The sequence below is a fragment of the Physeter macrocephalus genome, chromosome 1 (assembly GCF_002837175.3).
Source record: "Physeter macrocephalus isolate SW-GA chromosome 1, ASM283717v5, whole genome shotgun sequence".
In the NCBI taxonomy this organism is placed as follows: Eukaryota; Metazoa; Chordata; class Mammalia; order Artiodactyla; family Physeteridae; genus Physeter; species Physeter macrocephalus.
Window position 1 is genome coordinate 72,844,209 of NC_041214.2, and position 13,312 is coordinate 72,857,520.

The 13,312-nt window shown below is 41.2% G+C and overlaps 1 protein-coding gene across 1 annotated transcript in view; it reads left to right on the top strand.

Moving 5' to 3' along the window:
- The window catches only part of USP13 (ubiquitin specific peptidase 13), a 124,200-nt gene that overhangs the window by 78,640 nt on the left and 32,248 nt on the right, over nucleotides 1-13,312 (top strand). Inside the window, exons 14-16 of the mRNA XM_024124169.3 lie at nucleotides 5,907-5,995; nucleotides 8,407-8,529; nucleotides 9,893-9,919. Of these exons, the coding sequence (XP_023979937.1) occupies nucleotides 5,907-5,995; nucleotides 8,407-8,529; nucleotides 9,893-9,919 (239 nt within the window). The remainder of the gene's footprint in view (nucleotides 1-5,906; nucleotides 5,996-8,406; nucleotides 8,530-9,892; nucleotides 9,920-13,312) is intronic.

The window sequence follows — 13,312 nt, forward strand, 5'->3', positions numbered from 1 at the left end:
CGGGCCCAGCCGCTCTGTGGCATGTGGGATCTTCCCGGACCGGGGCACGAACCCGTGTCCCCTGCATCGGCAGGCGGACTCTCAACCACTGCGCCACCAGAGAAGCCCTGTTTTCTCTTTTTTTTTGTCGAGGGTATAGCCAAGAACCCTCCCCATCCATGGCAAGATGATATTAATGAAGAAATTAGAAAAATACTTATGACAGTCTTAAGTATTTATACTCCACTGTGATAGATTTTTGATTCCAAAATTAAAGATTTGGCTTAGAACTTGGTGGCTGTGTACCTGCCTGGAGATCAGGAGTCTCAGGGCATCTCAAAGTGGACATCAGGGCTCCTGAGCATTGTTCCAGTGAGCTGCCCAGGATGTGGTCAGGAGATGTTCTGTTTCTATATTGTGAGCCTTATTGTCAGGTACATTAAAAAAAATTCTTTTTTTCTCCACTTGACACCTTAATTGATTTTATACAGTCAAGTCTTTGCCGGCACACTTCATATAGTTGGAGAAAGAGTATTTACAGTGGCATAAAAAGGGGCAAGGTCTAAAAGTTAGGCTCTGGTAGTCTTACTACTTCTAGATATTCTTCAGCCATTTTTCTTCTAGGCTATGCCTGATCTCTTGTTGATGTGAAGGGCAGGGAAGCATGGACGAGCTACTGCTGGCTTTTTTTTATCACAACTTCAAGTAGCAGTCAAACCTGAATTACTTATTCTGTGTGACAGCCATCTCTCAGGATGCCTCTGTTTCAGATGATGACTTCATGTGTTAAAAATGGGAAAACAAGAATTTATTTCAAGAGCTTAAAAAAAGTCATATTTTCTTACAATAATTTCCTTTAAAAAGTTTCTTCATATCTAAATGAGATTAATAATAGTTCAATTATCTGTTATCCATTGTGGGGTAAGTTTTCATCCGAGGACTGCTCAGTTTTGGAGTGTGTGTATGTGTGTGTGTGTGTGCACGTGCGTGTGTTTGTGTGTGTCCTTGAAGATAACAGTTGGTGAGCTGGCATGTTAAATGTTCGAGATTCACTTCACTGCAACTTGGACACGTCTTTGGGCAGTTAGAAAGCTGCACACTATATTATATTAGTGGTGGAAACAACTTTATTTTCTTTCAACTTTTTGAAATATATACAACATTGTGTGACTTTGTGTACAGTGTGTTGATTTTTATTTGTTTTCCTAAATTATTGACAGTAGGCTGAAGATTCCTCAAACATTCTTTTCTCTTTGTGCTTTAATTCTGATACTGTATGGGGTGGAAATGATCAGGGGCTTTCTAGGTTTAGAAAGCCCCCAGTGGGCTTCCCTGGTGGCGCAGTGGTTGAGAGTCCGCCTGCCGATGCAGGGGACATGGGTGCGTGTCCCGGTCCGGGAAGATCCCACATGCCGCGGAGCGGCTGGGCCTGTGAGCCATGGCCGCTGAGCCCGCGCATCCGGAGGCTGTGCTCCGCAACGGGAGAGGCCACAACAGTGACAGGCCCGCGTACCGCAAAAAAAAAAAAAGCCCCCAGCATCACATGTGAGCTGCAGATTGATCTTCATTGGCCTGTCCACTTGGTCACCTTTTTGTGCTCTTCAGTAAAGGGGTGGCGAGTCTTAGAAGTGATGGCGAGTATGTCACTCTCTGGGCCTTAGAGAAGGAGCCTTCTCATCACTAGGAAAAGGCCCATCTTTAAAGTGGAGCTAGGAGGTGTTAGCTTTCCACAGAGACAGTTTCTGATCCCTGGGAGATCTGGATTCTTCTCCTGTGTCCACTTCCCAGCTTGTGTTCTATCCTGGGGCAAAGTCACCACCCAATTCCTTCTTACACCTGAGTGGAGGAATAATGCGTGCTGACTTGATTTTCTCCTCAAACGCTACAAAATATTTAGTTGTAGGCAGTGCTAACATAATTAACCTAGAATCCTTGAGGAGGGGTCTCTGCTTTCTCTAATTCTCAACAATAGATATTAAATTTTCTCTGTCTTTTGCATAAACATGCTCTTATGGTTAAATGCATACGAAAGAAAATACTGGATGTATCACAATTGTTGATAATTGAAAACTGGTCTTGTGGGAAAGGAAAAAACAATGTTTTAGGGTAATAAAGCAACTACCATTATGGCACATTTATTATTCCCGGTTATGTGCTAAGTGCTTCCCATCAAGTATCACTTAATCCTCTTAGTATTGCTTTGAGGTAGGTGCATTATTCTCCCTATTTTACAGACGAGGAAATAAAAGAAGTAATTGGCCACTAAGTGGCAGACTTGGAATTCATTCAAGTTCAAAGTTTAAACTCTTAATCCTTGTGTTATACACTGCCTGCATATTTCTTTTTTTTTTTTTTTTTGCTGTACGCGGGCCTCTCACTGTCGTGGCCTCTCCCCTTGCGGAGCACAGGCTCCGGACGCGCAGCCTCAGCGGCCATGGCTCATGGGCCCAGCCGCTTCACGGCATGTGGGATCCTCCCGGACCAGGGCACGAACCCGTGTCCCCTGCATCGGCAGGCGGACTCTCAACCACTGCGCCACCAGGGAAGCTCCCGCATATTTCTTATCGTGCTTGCTTATGTTTGTATCTTTCCAATCCTTATATAGCCTTGTTTATTCCTTATTATACCTTATCATGTTTCAAATAATAGTTTTGGGGAAAGCAGTTCAGTGGATTCCTAAAAGATCTTTTTTTCTTTCTTTTTCTTATTGCCAGTAGTATAGACACGATCTCATTATGTTACTTTGGGGCCTTGAATTTTTTTTGTGTTAGACCCAGAGCCTGAAAGGCCAGGAAGAGGCAAAAGATGTCTTCTTGGTAGATCTTGGGTCAGTATGGACCAGACATAAAGAGCCTTCCCTTAATTGGTCCTGAACAGACAGTGACTGGGAAAAATATTAGTGTTTGGAAATTTTATTCACCCAGCAAATATTATTGCTCATCTAGTATATTCTGAGCAATGAATTGAACAAGACCTAGTTCCTCCCCTCAAGCAGCTCATGGATTGAGGGTCAGCAGGGAGAGATTTTGTCTTGACCTTTATCGTTTATGAAGAGAAAAGCACGGTATGGGGTTCCAGAGCACAAGCTTTAGGTGGACTGGCAGCGTTTGAATCCTCAGCATAGAACTTACTGGTATGTGACCTTGGCCAAGTGACCTCACCTCCATAAGCCTCTTTCCTTATATGTAAACTGGGAATAATAATAGAACTTTCTTTATAAGGTTGAGGTGAGGATTAAGACAGATAAGCTACATAAAATGCTTTGTACAGTGTCTGGTGGAGTAAATATATACTGTAATTGTTATTAAATTACTTTTATCTTTTTTTTTTGCCTTGGATTGTACAATTTGACTGTGGTTGATTATCATGTTTTCAACATATTTAGTGGAAAGGATAGAATTTTATTTTTTTAGCGACAAGGTTTTCAATAAAATAGATAGTCAATTTCAGGGAGAGGGACAGTTTATATATATTTTTCTTAAGGCTTTCATAATGTTTTTGCCTGAATTGTAATAAGTGAACAGTTGTTTTATTTTAAATAATAATAGGTTGTCAATAGATAATGTATTGTTGTCAGGCACTTAGGACATAAAGTTCTAAGCACTTTATGTCCTAACTCAGTTCCCGTAACAATTCTTTGAGGTAAATTTGCTCCGTGTCTGTCTAGACCTTTTTGAATGATTTATATTCTAATGGCATTTATTAAATACATAACTTTTCAAGAAAAATGTTAATTCCAGGAATGATTTTAGGAATAAGAGGGTAAGTGGTGGTGCATAATTTATAACTTTGCTGGATTTAACTAACAAACTTGATGTCCCAAGCCTCTAATTAATGAATGCCAAGTATTACTTTTGAGATTGAACACATTTATATTGAGCAGTCACTACATGTGTGATTCAACTTAAGACCCTATAGAGGTTACAAAGATGAATAAGGAATATATTTACCCCAATAGGGTAAATATAATGTGGGCACCATCTAACCTGCTTTCTGATACTCTTAGGTTGGTAGCTACCCATAACAAAGTGATGTGTTAAATTATCCCTCGCCAGTCCCCCCAGCCGACCAGCCTCGAGTTTCCTCCACTGCCCCCCACCCCATGGTATTACCGGCTGATTCCTCACCCTGATACTGACTGCAGAGCAACTGCAAGAGTCTTTGGGCTCCTGAACCACAGTTTGGAAATCATTGATTTACTGATGACTTTTGGTTGATTTCACTATTATATATTTTCCAGTTTTTAAGTGAATGTGGTAAGAGGAAGGGGTCAGAGAGGACATTTTTACAGTGGTTGAAAATACCAGATGGAGTTTCTTGTTTTTTGGTGAAACTGAGGATTCATCTATATTTAAGAATGATAATTTATTGATATTACTGCTTCTCAGAAGATAGGAAAACCTAATTAGAAGTAATATATAACTTCTGGAGAGTGAGGCAGGCTAATGATAGATCAGCCCCTTAGGATAGTTAAGCTCCTGGTTTTTGAAGAACTCCCTTATATTATTGCCTGTACCCTTCTACCCTCCTTGTGATGGAGAATTTGAGATCCAGAGAGGTTAAGTGACTTGCCTGGGGCAAAATACAGATCAGTGACAAACCAGGTCAGTGTCCAGGGCCTCGTGGATTCTAGCTCTTTCATGACAAAATAATCATGCTGATTCCTTAGATATACACAGCACAGTCTTGTGTGCCAGGTGGTTTCATGTCATTTCATGAATATTGCACAGCCCTGGAAGGTAGAAATTATTAATAAATCTATTTTGTAAATGTGAAGATGAAGCTTCAAAAAGGGTCAAATTTGGAGTGAATTAAGTAGCATCCAAGCCTTGTGACGCTTTTTTGGACAGTCCTCTGCCCCTGAACCGTGGCTTCTCTTGTACACTAGGGGGCAGCAATGCATTAGTGTTGTTTTCTGAATTCTGGGAAGATGCATGTCACATAGAAGGCAGAGACTAGATTTGAAAAGTAGAGTTTGTAGGGAGCAGTTCTAGAGTCTTTTAAAAGGTACCTATAGTATCTGTCTACAGCTGATTTTCTTTTTTCCATATACCTACTGTACCCACATTGACACTTAAATGGAAATGGTTGTTATAAACAAGATAATAAATGTGGAGAGAATGAGCTGGAACCGGGGCATGAATTTGGTGTATAAGTTGAATAGTTTGTGCATAAAATTGTCAAACTCACGTTCAGGCAATTAAGCATTCCTGAAAGTCTGAAGTGAAACTTAAGACATTGACCATATATATTAATTTTTTAATTTAAGGCCCAGATTTAGATATTTTAGATACCCCAGAATAATACATCCATATATATATATATATATATATATATATATATGCATACACATATACACACACCTTTAGGATCCATGTGGCCATGGGTTTTAGGTGCAGTAGTATTTTAATGAGGCCCTGGCATTTCCAATAAACCCTCCTCATGGCAACTCTGTGCTACCAGATAGAGACTCTTAGAGAGAGCAGGTTGGGTGTGTGTCAGGATCACTCGGGGAGCTTTTTCAAACCTACACAAACACAATGCACAGGTGCCCACACACACCTACAAATACGTATACTAAATTCTAGCAAGGGTTTCAGAAGAAAACAAATGTTTATGGTTGAAAACCACTTTTCAGAAATATAAAATGCCACAGCAAAGTAAAAGTAATAATTTTGCAACGTGCCCCAAATCATCCTCAGGGACAACATTGTCCTCTGTTAAACATTTTCTTCCCGTGAAAAGGCCAGGATGAACGGTGAGGTGGTGAGTGTGTGTCCACTCAGGTGTGTGTGCGTGTTCCTCCTCTTCAGTGCAGCCACTGGAACTGCTGGGTGTGCCTCAGACACAGCTTTTGATGCTTCGTGAACTGTATTCATAATTCTTATTGCCTTGTTTCATTGACCTAATCCCCTTGTGTTTCCCAGAACATCTCGCTTTGCCTCATTCCCTGAATACTTGGTAGTGCAGATAAAGAAGTTCACTTTTGGTCTTGACTGGGTTCCCAAAAAATTTGGTAGGTATCTCTTGCATGCTTTTGCTTGAAACATCAAATTAGCTATTTAAAAAACATGGCATGTGAAAGAGCCCATGTGGCTGGCTGCCAGAAACAGTTTCATTTCATTCTTTTTCCATGATTCCCACTTTTCTCTTTTGAAAGATAAGAATATATGATAAGCACTGATATTAAAAAAAAAAAAAATTGCCACATGCTAACCCATCCCTCTAATAATGGGTTCTGGAATGCCCAGATTCTAAGAGTGAAAACAGGAGCCTCACGTTATTAAACCATGCTTCCCAAGCTTTAACAGATCTTGGTAAAATGCAGGTGCTGACTCAGCAGGTCTGGTGGGGGAGCGGTGCCAGGGGTGCTTTATTCTAATAGGTTCCCAGGTGATGCTGATGCTGCTAGTGCTTCTGGTCCGAAAACCACACTTGGAGGTGCAAGTAATTGAAAATATACTCTCTTCTTATCATCTTGCCTCTGCCTCCGAAGCAGGCAGGTGTGGCTAATGACATTTGCTTAAGTCATACACATTTTGTTAATAATAACATGAGTATAGTCAGTTGTATTAAAAAGTCAAGAAAGGGACGTGACTTTGGCTGAAGTGGGCTTTCTTCTTGCTAATCTTAAAGGCCCTTGACCATTGTTAGAGGTTAGCTTTCCAAACAATGCAGAGGAACATTTTCTCCATCATCTCTATCGAGGATCCAGGTGTTCCTAGGCTGTCCTCAGGGCCGTGGAAGTATGTACAGTTTTACCCTCTGATTTCTCAAGCAAGTACCTCAGACTGTTTGCCAGTCTTTTAAAGTTTTAATGTTTTTGAGCACTTAAAAAACAACAATCAGTCCCTATGCTGGTTAATTAAGCCCTCATCTGCTCATCTGAAGGCGATAAGTAAAAAGAATGTAAAGTCGAGGGAGTGACTTCCCAGAAACGTCTGGCACTAACAGTTTGCATAGCACTTGTTTCCACACGGCATTATGCAGCCTGTGAGCTGTGAGCAGCCTGTGAGCCTGTAGCTTATCCTGCTCTTCCTGGTAGAATAATTTTGTGGGCAGGGAGGAGGGCAGAGGGTAGGCTGCTTGTCACTCAGCCTTTCCTCCTCGGACCTGAGAGAGAAAACTGACTTCTAAAGACTTTGAACTGCTTTGGAAACAGTTTTCTTATTTTTCTTTGCCCTTCGAATATCGGTAAAGGATAAAAAACTCAGATCAGATTTCACAGTCTTGCTGAAGTTAAAGCAGCCTCAAAGCTTTCTTTAATGAACTTGAAATTTTCTGTTGAGGGACAATTGTATTGATTTTGTTGGTCAGACATTGTGTTTGATTTTGCTGTCTGCTGAGATTTAAATTTTTTTTTTAACTAAGCCTTTTCTTTGGGTGGTTGTTTTAAAATAGGATTTACATACCTAGCGTCATAATTGGTTTTGGGGATAGTATTTTCAGGTTCTGTTTGCTAGCCTGAGAGACATGTCCTCTGCCAACATTTGAACCCATTTTCCACTATGACCATATCTGAATGTGTGTAGTACTAAATCTCAACAGGCTGTTAGACTGGTACATTTTGTATTTAAGTAAGTCAACACAATGACAACTGGGCTGAGAAGTTAAAAAAAAAAAATGTTCCTCAAGACGAATATGCTTGAGGTTCAATTAATTTCTTTAAAGCTTCATTCTTTATTACCTTAGGTAGAATAATCACAGTACCCATCATGATCTGAGAAAAGGCATAAACTACAGGTTGCAAACTCAGATGCCTGATGAGGACAGGGTGATAATGTAAATGAAAGAAGTAGGCTGGATGTAAGAAACAGGCAGCGATAGCAGTCTTGGTCTTTCTTGGGTATTCCCATTTTGCATGAAGATGTGGATTAGGAAAACATTTCTCTGCCATAAGAATCAGAATAGCACAAATACGATGCTCAGGGTCGTGGGAGTGGTGGGTCTGTGACGGACGGGCACGGAGGGGGGTACACAGTGCCCTAGAGTGGGAGCTAAAGATCAGCCCCAGGCAGTTGTTGCCGCATGAGACTCTGCTACAGGTGTTTGTTTTTCAAAATGAGTTGGAAATCTGGACTTCTGAATTACATTTTCCAATTTAAAAATTGGAATTTGTTGCCAACATTTTAAAAACATCAAGCAGAAAGTGTCTACAAGTGTTCTATGGGCTCCCAGTTTTCAACCTCTGGTTTCCCTCATTTGTTCTTGTTCAGTGTGAAACCCTGCCTCTGTGTTTCCCCTGACTCTGCATTAAAATCTTATCAGTCTCAATGAGTCTTCTGGTCCCGTGATTTACTCCAGGGAACTGTAAAGCATCCCTTGGCTCTGCATGGACACTTGTACATAGAGTTAATGGTGTTGGATTTAGGAGGTGATTGTGGGTATTTGGAGAGCCCAGTGAATATAATCTCTCTCGTTTTGCAGATGTTTCTATTGATATGCCAGACCTACTTGATATCAACCATCTTCGAGCCAGGGGGTTACAGCCAGGAGAGGAGGAGCTTCCGGACATCAGCCCCCCCGTAGTTATTCCTGATGACTCAAAAGGTACCATCTTCTGCCAGGAGGACCTTCTCGACCCCTCCCTCCTCCTCTGCTGGAATAGTCCCTTTTCTTCCACCATTCCGTTGTCCCTTGCTGCCTTCCTGTGTTGCAACCCACTGTGGACACACAGAAGTGAAGCCTGGCTGCAACTGTAAGCTTACAGTAGTCATGGGAAGAGGCACAGAGACCCATCGTGAGTGGTCGAAACGGGCCCGTGGAAATCACTGGCAGCAGAGGGCAGCAAATTTCCAGAAAGTTTTTAGGTTATGTTGCCTCTGACTTTGCCTCCCTCCCTGCCTCCCTCTTTCCCCTATTGGGCCTGTGGGGACGAGAAGGGGTGTGTTTTCAGTGGGCTCTTCGTCTGGGGAAGCTGTGTCCTTCTTGGAGTACCTTTAGAGAACCGAAAAGGGGAATTCAACCATGTGTGTTGGTTTTAAAAATCTTGCCCATGTCTCACCTCCCCATCTTTGTCACTGCTTCATAGCAAGGGAGCGGTTTGAGTTTCTCTTACTCTCTGAACCTTAAAGTAGTCCTTGTTCAAAATACTTAACTTTTAAAGGGAAAAGGACATGCAAAAAATGATTGCCTTTGTGAGTCCAAAAGCAGCGTGGAGAAATCTTGGTTTCATTATTAGCTCAGTTATTCTGGTGAAATCACTTTCATTCTGGCTTTGTTTGCCCACCTGTTTACTGTTCACCTTCGTAATGAGTTAATTAGGTACGTTAGCTAATAGTGCCAGATGGCTCGGGGCCCTGCCACCACAGGATTTCCATCAGCTGAGCAGGGTATATTATTGGTGACCATGTTGGGGTAAGGTGAATCCAGGAGGAGCAAGCTAGGATTCAAAATCGGCACCTGTGTTACATTATTCTCTAATTGCTAAATTACAGAGGACAGAGAACAGGGAAGGGGCCTGTAGGTGGGGCAGCCTGGGTTATGTGGGGTACAGGTGGTTCATTAAAGAGGTTCTAGAAAGAAGAGATCAGTCTTGAGTGTCAGAGAAATACAAGATGGTTTATTAGCATTGCTCCTGCTTTCTCCCACGTTCAGTAACAGAGTCCTTGGCTTATAATTATACAGAGTTCTTAGAAGTACAGGGAGAGAAATTATTTAGTTCAATAAGATGATAAGCAGAGCGTCCTGTGTATCTGCTCTAAATGCCTGAAACCTAATATTCTCCCTCCTTCCTGGAATGACTTTATGTCGTGCAGTCTGGGGTGGTCTGACGGGGGAACAGAGGGGCTGACAGCAGTGTGGGATCTCAAGGGGGGGTGGTGAGCGAGTGCTCCGGATTAACTCTTTTTCTTTCTCCAGAACACTTTGCCATGGTTTGGTCTCACTTCCCTCCCTCTCCTTTAATTTCCAGATCGCCTGATGAACCAGTTGATAGACCGTATGTATCTTTTACGTTTTTTCTCAGTGTCCTACCGTTGTTACCGGTCTAACTCATTTATCTGTGGGATTCAGTAAAGGGGCATTGTACTGTACCTGTGTATGTGCAGCTTTTCCAGGTGGGCACAGTCCTTGGTCTGCAAGTTGAGGTAGCAGCAAATCTTAAACCAGTGACATGGTGATTAGGTGGCCCTGTGGTTCAGGAGAGTGAACATTAGTGTGAGAGCGAAGCAGCCCTGAGCTGGAATCTCGGCTCTGCCATTTGTGACTGTGTGATCTAGAATCATTAACTTAACTTCTCTGAGCCTCAATTTCCTCGTGTGTGAACGGGAGATAATGATGCCATTTCTTCCCTCTTTGGCCACGAGCAGGCCTCCTTCTGCAGTGATGGCACAGTGGCCTGTCACTTTTTCCACTCCTGCTTCTGGACACATAATGAAGGTACACCACTGACAGGACATGGTAGTATTAATTAATACTCTTAAGGGTGTTCGTTCCATCAGATTGTTTGTCAATTTTGTAGTCGTTTAGTTCTTTAATCCTGTGAGAGTTGCTACTCTTGATTTTCTAAAGAACATGAAAAAAATAAACTATTTATAGTGAATATTTAGATATTAATTAGCAGGAAGGAGGAGTGTGTAACACAAAATACTCTGAATCTTTTTGTCTACAAAGCCTTTCTGGAGACACTGTTGTTAATTTAGAAGTTCAAGTGTTTTACTTTGCAGACGCTTTACGTGATTGATCACATGGCTTAGACCTCCCTATTTCCTTTCTTGGGTCAATTTTGATTTGCTGATTGTTGGGAAAGGCTGTTAGGGTCAGTGAGGGTCATGGGCGAACCATTGCCTCTGTAAATAATCTGATTGTAATGATAACAATATTTTTGAATGGTTACCATGAGTTATGTTGAGTTTATTACTCCATAAATTCTTTCAACTGTATTTAACTGTTCTATTAATACAAAGCCCAGATTCTTGTTTGAATGTCACGGTAAGAAGGGCAGAGTCAGTGACCTTTTATAGAGGATAAAACTGAGACCTAGAAAAGTTCAGAGACCCAAGAGCTAGGACCAGAGCCAGGGCTAGGCATCAAGCATGCTTTTCATGTCACTCGACCTTTTCTGGAATGTGAGGAGTTTCGATGCCCCTGACCCTGCAGAGAGCCGGTCCCCAGGATCTTGCCCCAGGGGAGGTGATGGGTGGTTGGAACTGTGTCAGAGCCTGTCTGACTGTGAGCATTCAGCCATTTTCCATTTTCCTCCTGATCTAAGCCTGCTGTCTTATCAGCAATAACCTATGTTCAGCAGGAGAAAACAGTATTGTCTTGGGTTAATTTACATTTATATCCTACCTTTCTCAGATATTTAAAAGGAATAACTTTGATTATTTTCTTATTCCAAAATGAAAAGATATGTAGAAATTATAGATTGGTGAAAACAGTCATCTCTGGTTTCATCTATAACCACTATTAACATTTGGCATCTGTCCTTCTACTGTTCTTTGCCTGTGCCTGGCTCACTGTATTTTCCCCAAAATGGAATTATACATTTTCAATTTAATATGCTATTATATACATGCATACATTTATTAAGCTGCATTACTTTAACTGCATTCTAGGGAACAGGGTCTTTTACAAGGTGTTGAAAAGTATTCTGTAGAAAGAGTTTCATAGGGCTTCCCTGGTGGCGCAGTGGTTGAGAGTCCGCCTGCCGATGCAGGGGACATGGGTTCGTGCCCCGGTCCGGGAAGATCCCACATGCCGCGGAGCGGCTGGGCCCGTGAGCCATGGCCGCTGAGCCTGCGCATCCGCAGCCTGTGCTCCGCAACGGGAGAGGCCACAACGGTGAGAGGCCCGCGTACCGCCAAAAAAAAAAAAAAAAAAAAGAAAGAGTTTCATAGTTTCTTTACCGCAGGAGTCTTTTTTGTTGTTGCTGTTCCTAAATTTTAAAATATTTTTAATATTTTATTTGACTGAAGTATAGTTGATTTACAATGTGTTAGTTTCAGATGTATAGCACAGTGATTCAGTTATACATATATATATCTATTCTTTTTTTAGATTCTTTTATAGGCTACTGTAAAATATTGAGTATAGTTCCCTGTGCTATACAGTAGGTCCTTGTTGGTTATCTGTTTTATATATAGTAGTGTGTATGTGTTAATCCCAACCTACTGCAGGAGTCTTTATTATAGGACTTCAGAATTTTCACTACATTAATGCACACTGTGAATTTCTAGAGAGAATTGAGAATGCAGGTTTAAAAAACTTATCTGACCATGGAAGTCCCTTGTTTTGTGGTTCAGTAATTACATCTCTCTTAGAACACTAGGATTCTCTAGAACACAGTTGGGGAATCACTGTTGTCCTACATCATTGCTTTCTTAAAATTTTATCTTGATAGGATGCTTTGTATATCCTCTTGAGAGAGAACTTTGGTAAATACATTTTCAGTTCAATTTTTGTAGAACAGATGTCTCTGTTCTTCAGTTCTTCTACTGATTGCTGTCTTTGGCAGAGTTTTCAGTAGATTACAGACCTCAGGACATGGAAGACATAAGGGGTATGTTTTGTGCTCCTGTTCCCTCCCCACTTTTGGTATAATTTGAGAGCACTTTGTAGGTGTGTATGTGTACACACACACGGACATACATACACACCCATGTACAAGTATACATATGCATACAAGCATGTGTATGTGTGCATACACATACAAATCTATATTTATGTCTGTGTATCGATAAACACATACCTCTCTACCAATATCTATATATTATTGTGAAAAGAAAACAAAATCTGTGTCCAAGCCGAAGTTAGGTTTGTAAAGCAATCTTTTTTAATATCTTAAATGTATACAATTAACAAACACATTCTTTCCTTCTATCATAACATTGGGCTCTCCATTTCTCAGAGCTGGTTACATCCTTTGATTGCTAATATATCTAAAGACCTGCTATAACCTTCTGTGAGATTTAAGGAATAGGCTTTTTGGCCTATAGATAATGCTTTTCTCTTCAAATTTCAGCATTCCATAGGAGAGGCTGCTGTAGTGGTTTTGAGAGTGATGTAAGAGACTGAAATGGTTCTGGGAATACACTAGATCTCCTCATAGGGAATTAGAGAGTTTTTCAGTGCTTGGATTGTTCAGGTAATTACCATGGTTCCTATTTAGGTCAAAGATAAAAACTCAACTCAAATAGCTTACTATTTGGATGGCTTAAAACAAAACACAGTTAAACCACCATGTACATATTAAAATAGCCCGTTCTTTGGGTAGCATGTGGATAAGGGGCGAAGAGAAGCTAAGACAAGAAGAAATAGGGTTGACTTTTTTTTTTTTTTTTTGCGGTACGCGGGCCTCTCACTGTTGTGGCCTCTCCCGTTGCGGAGCACA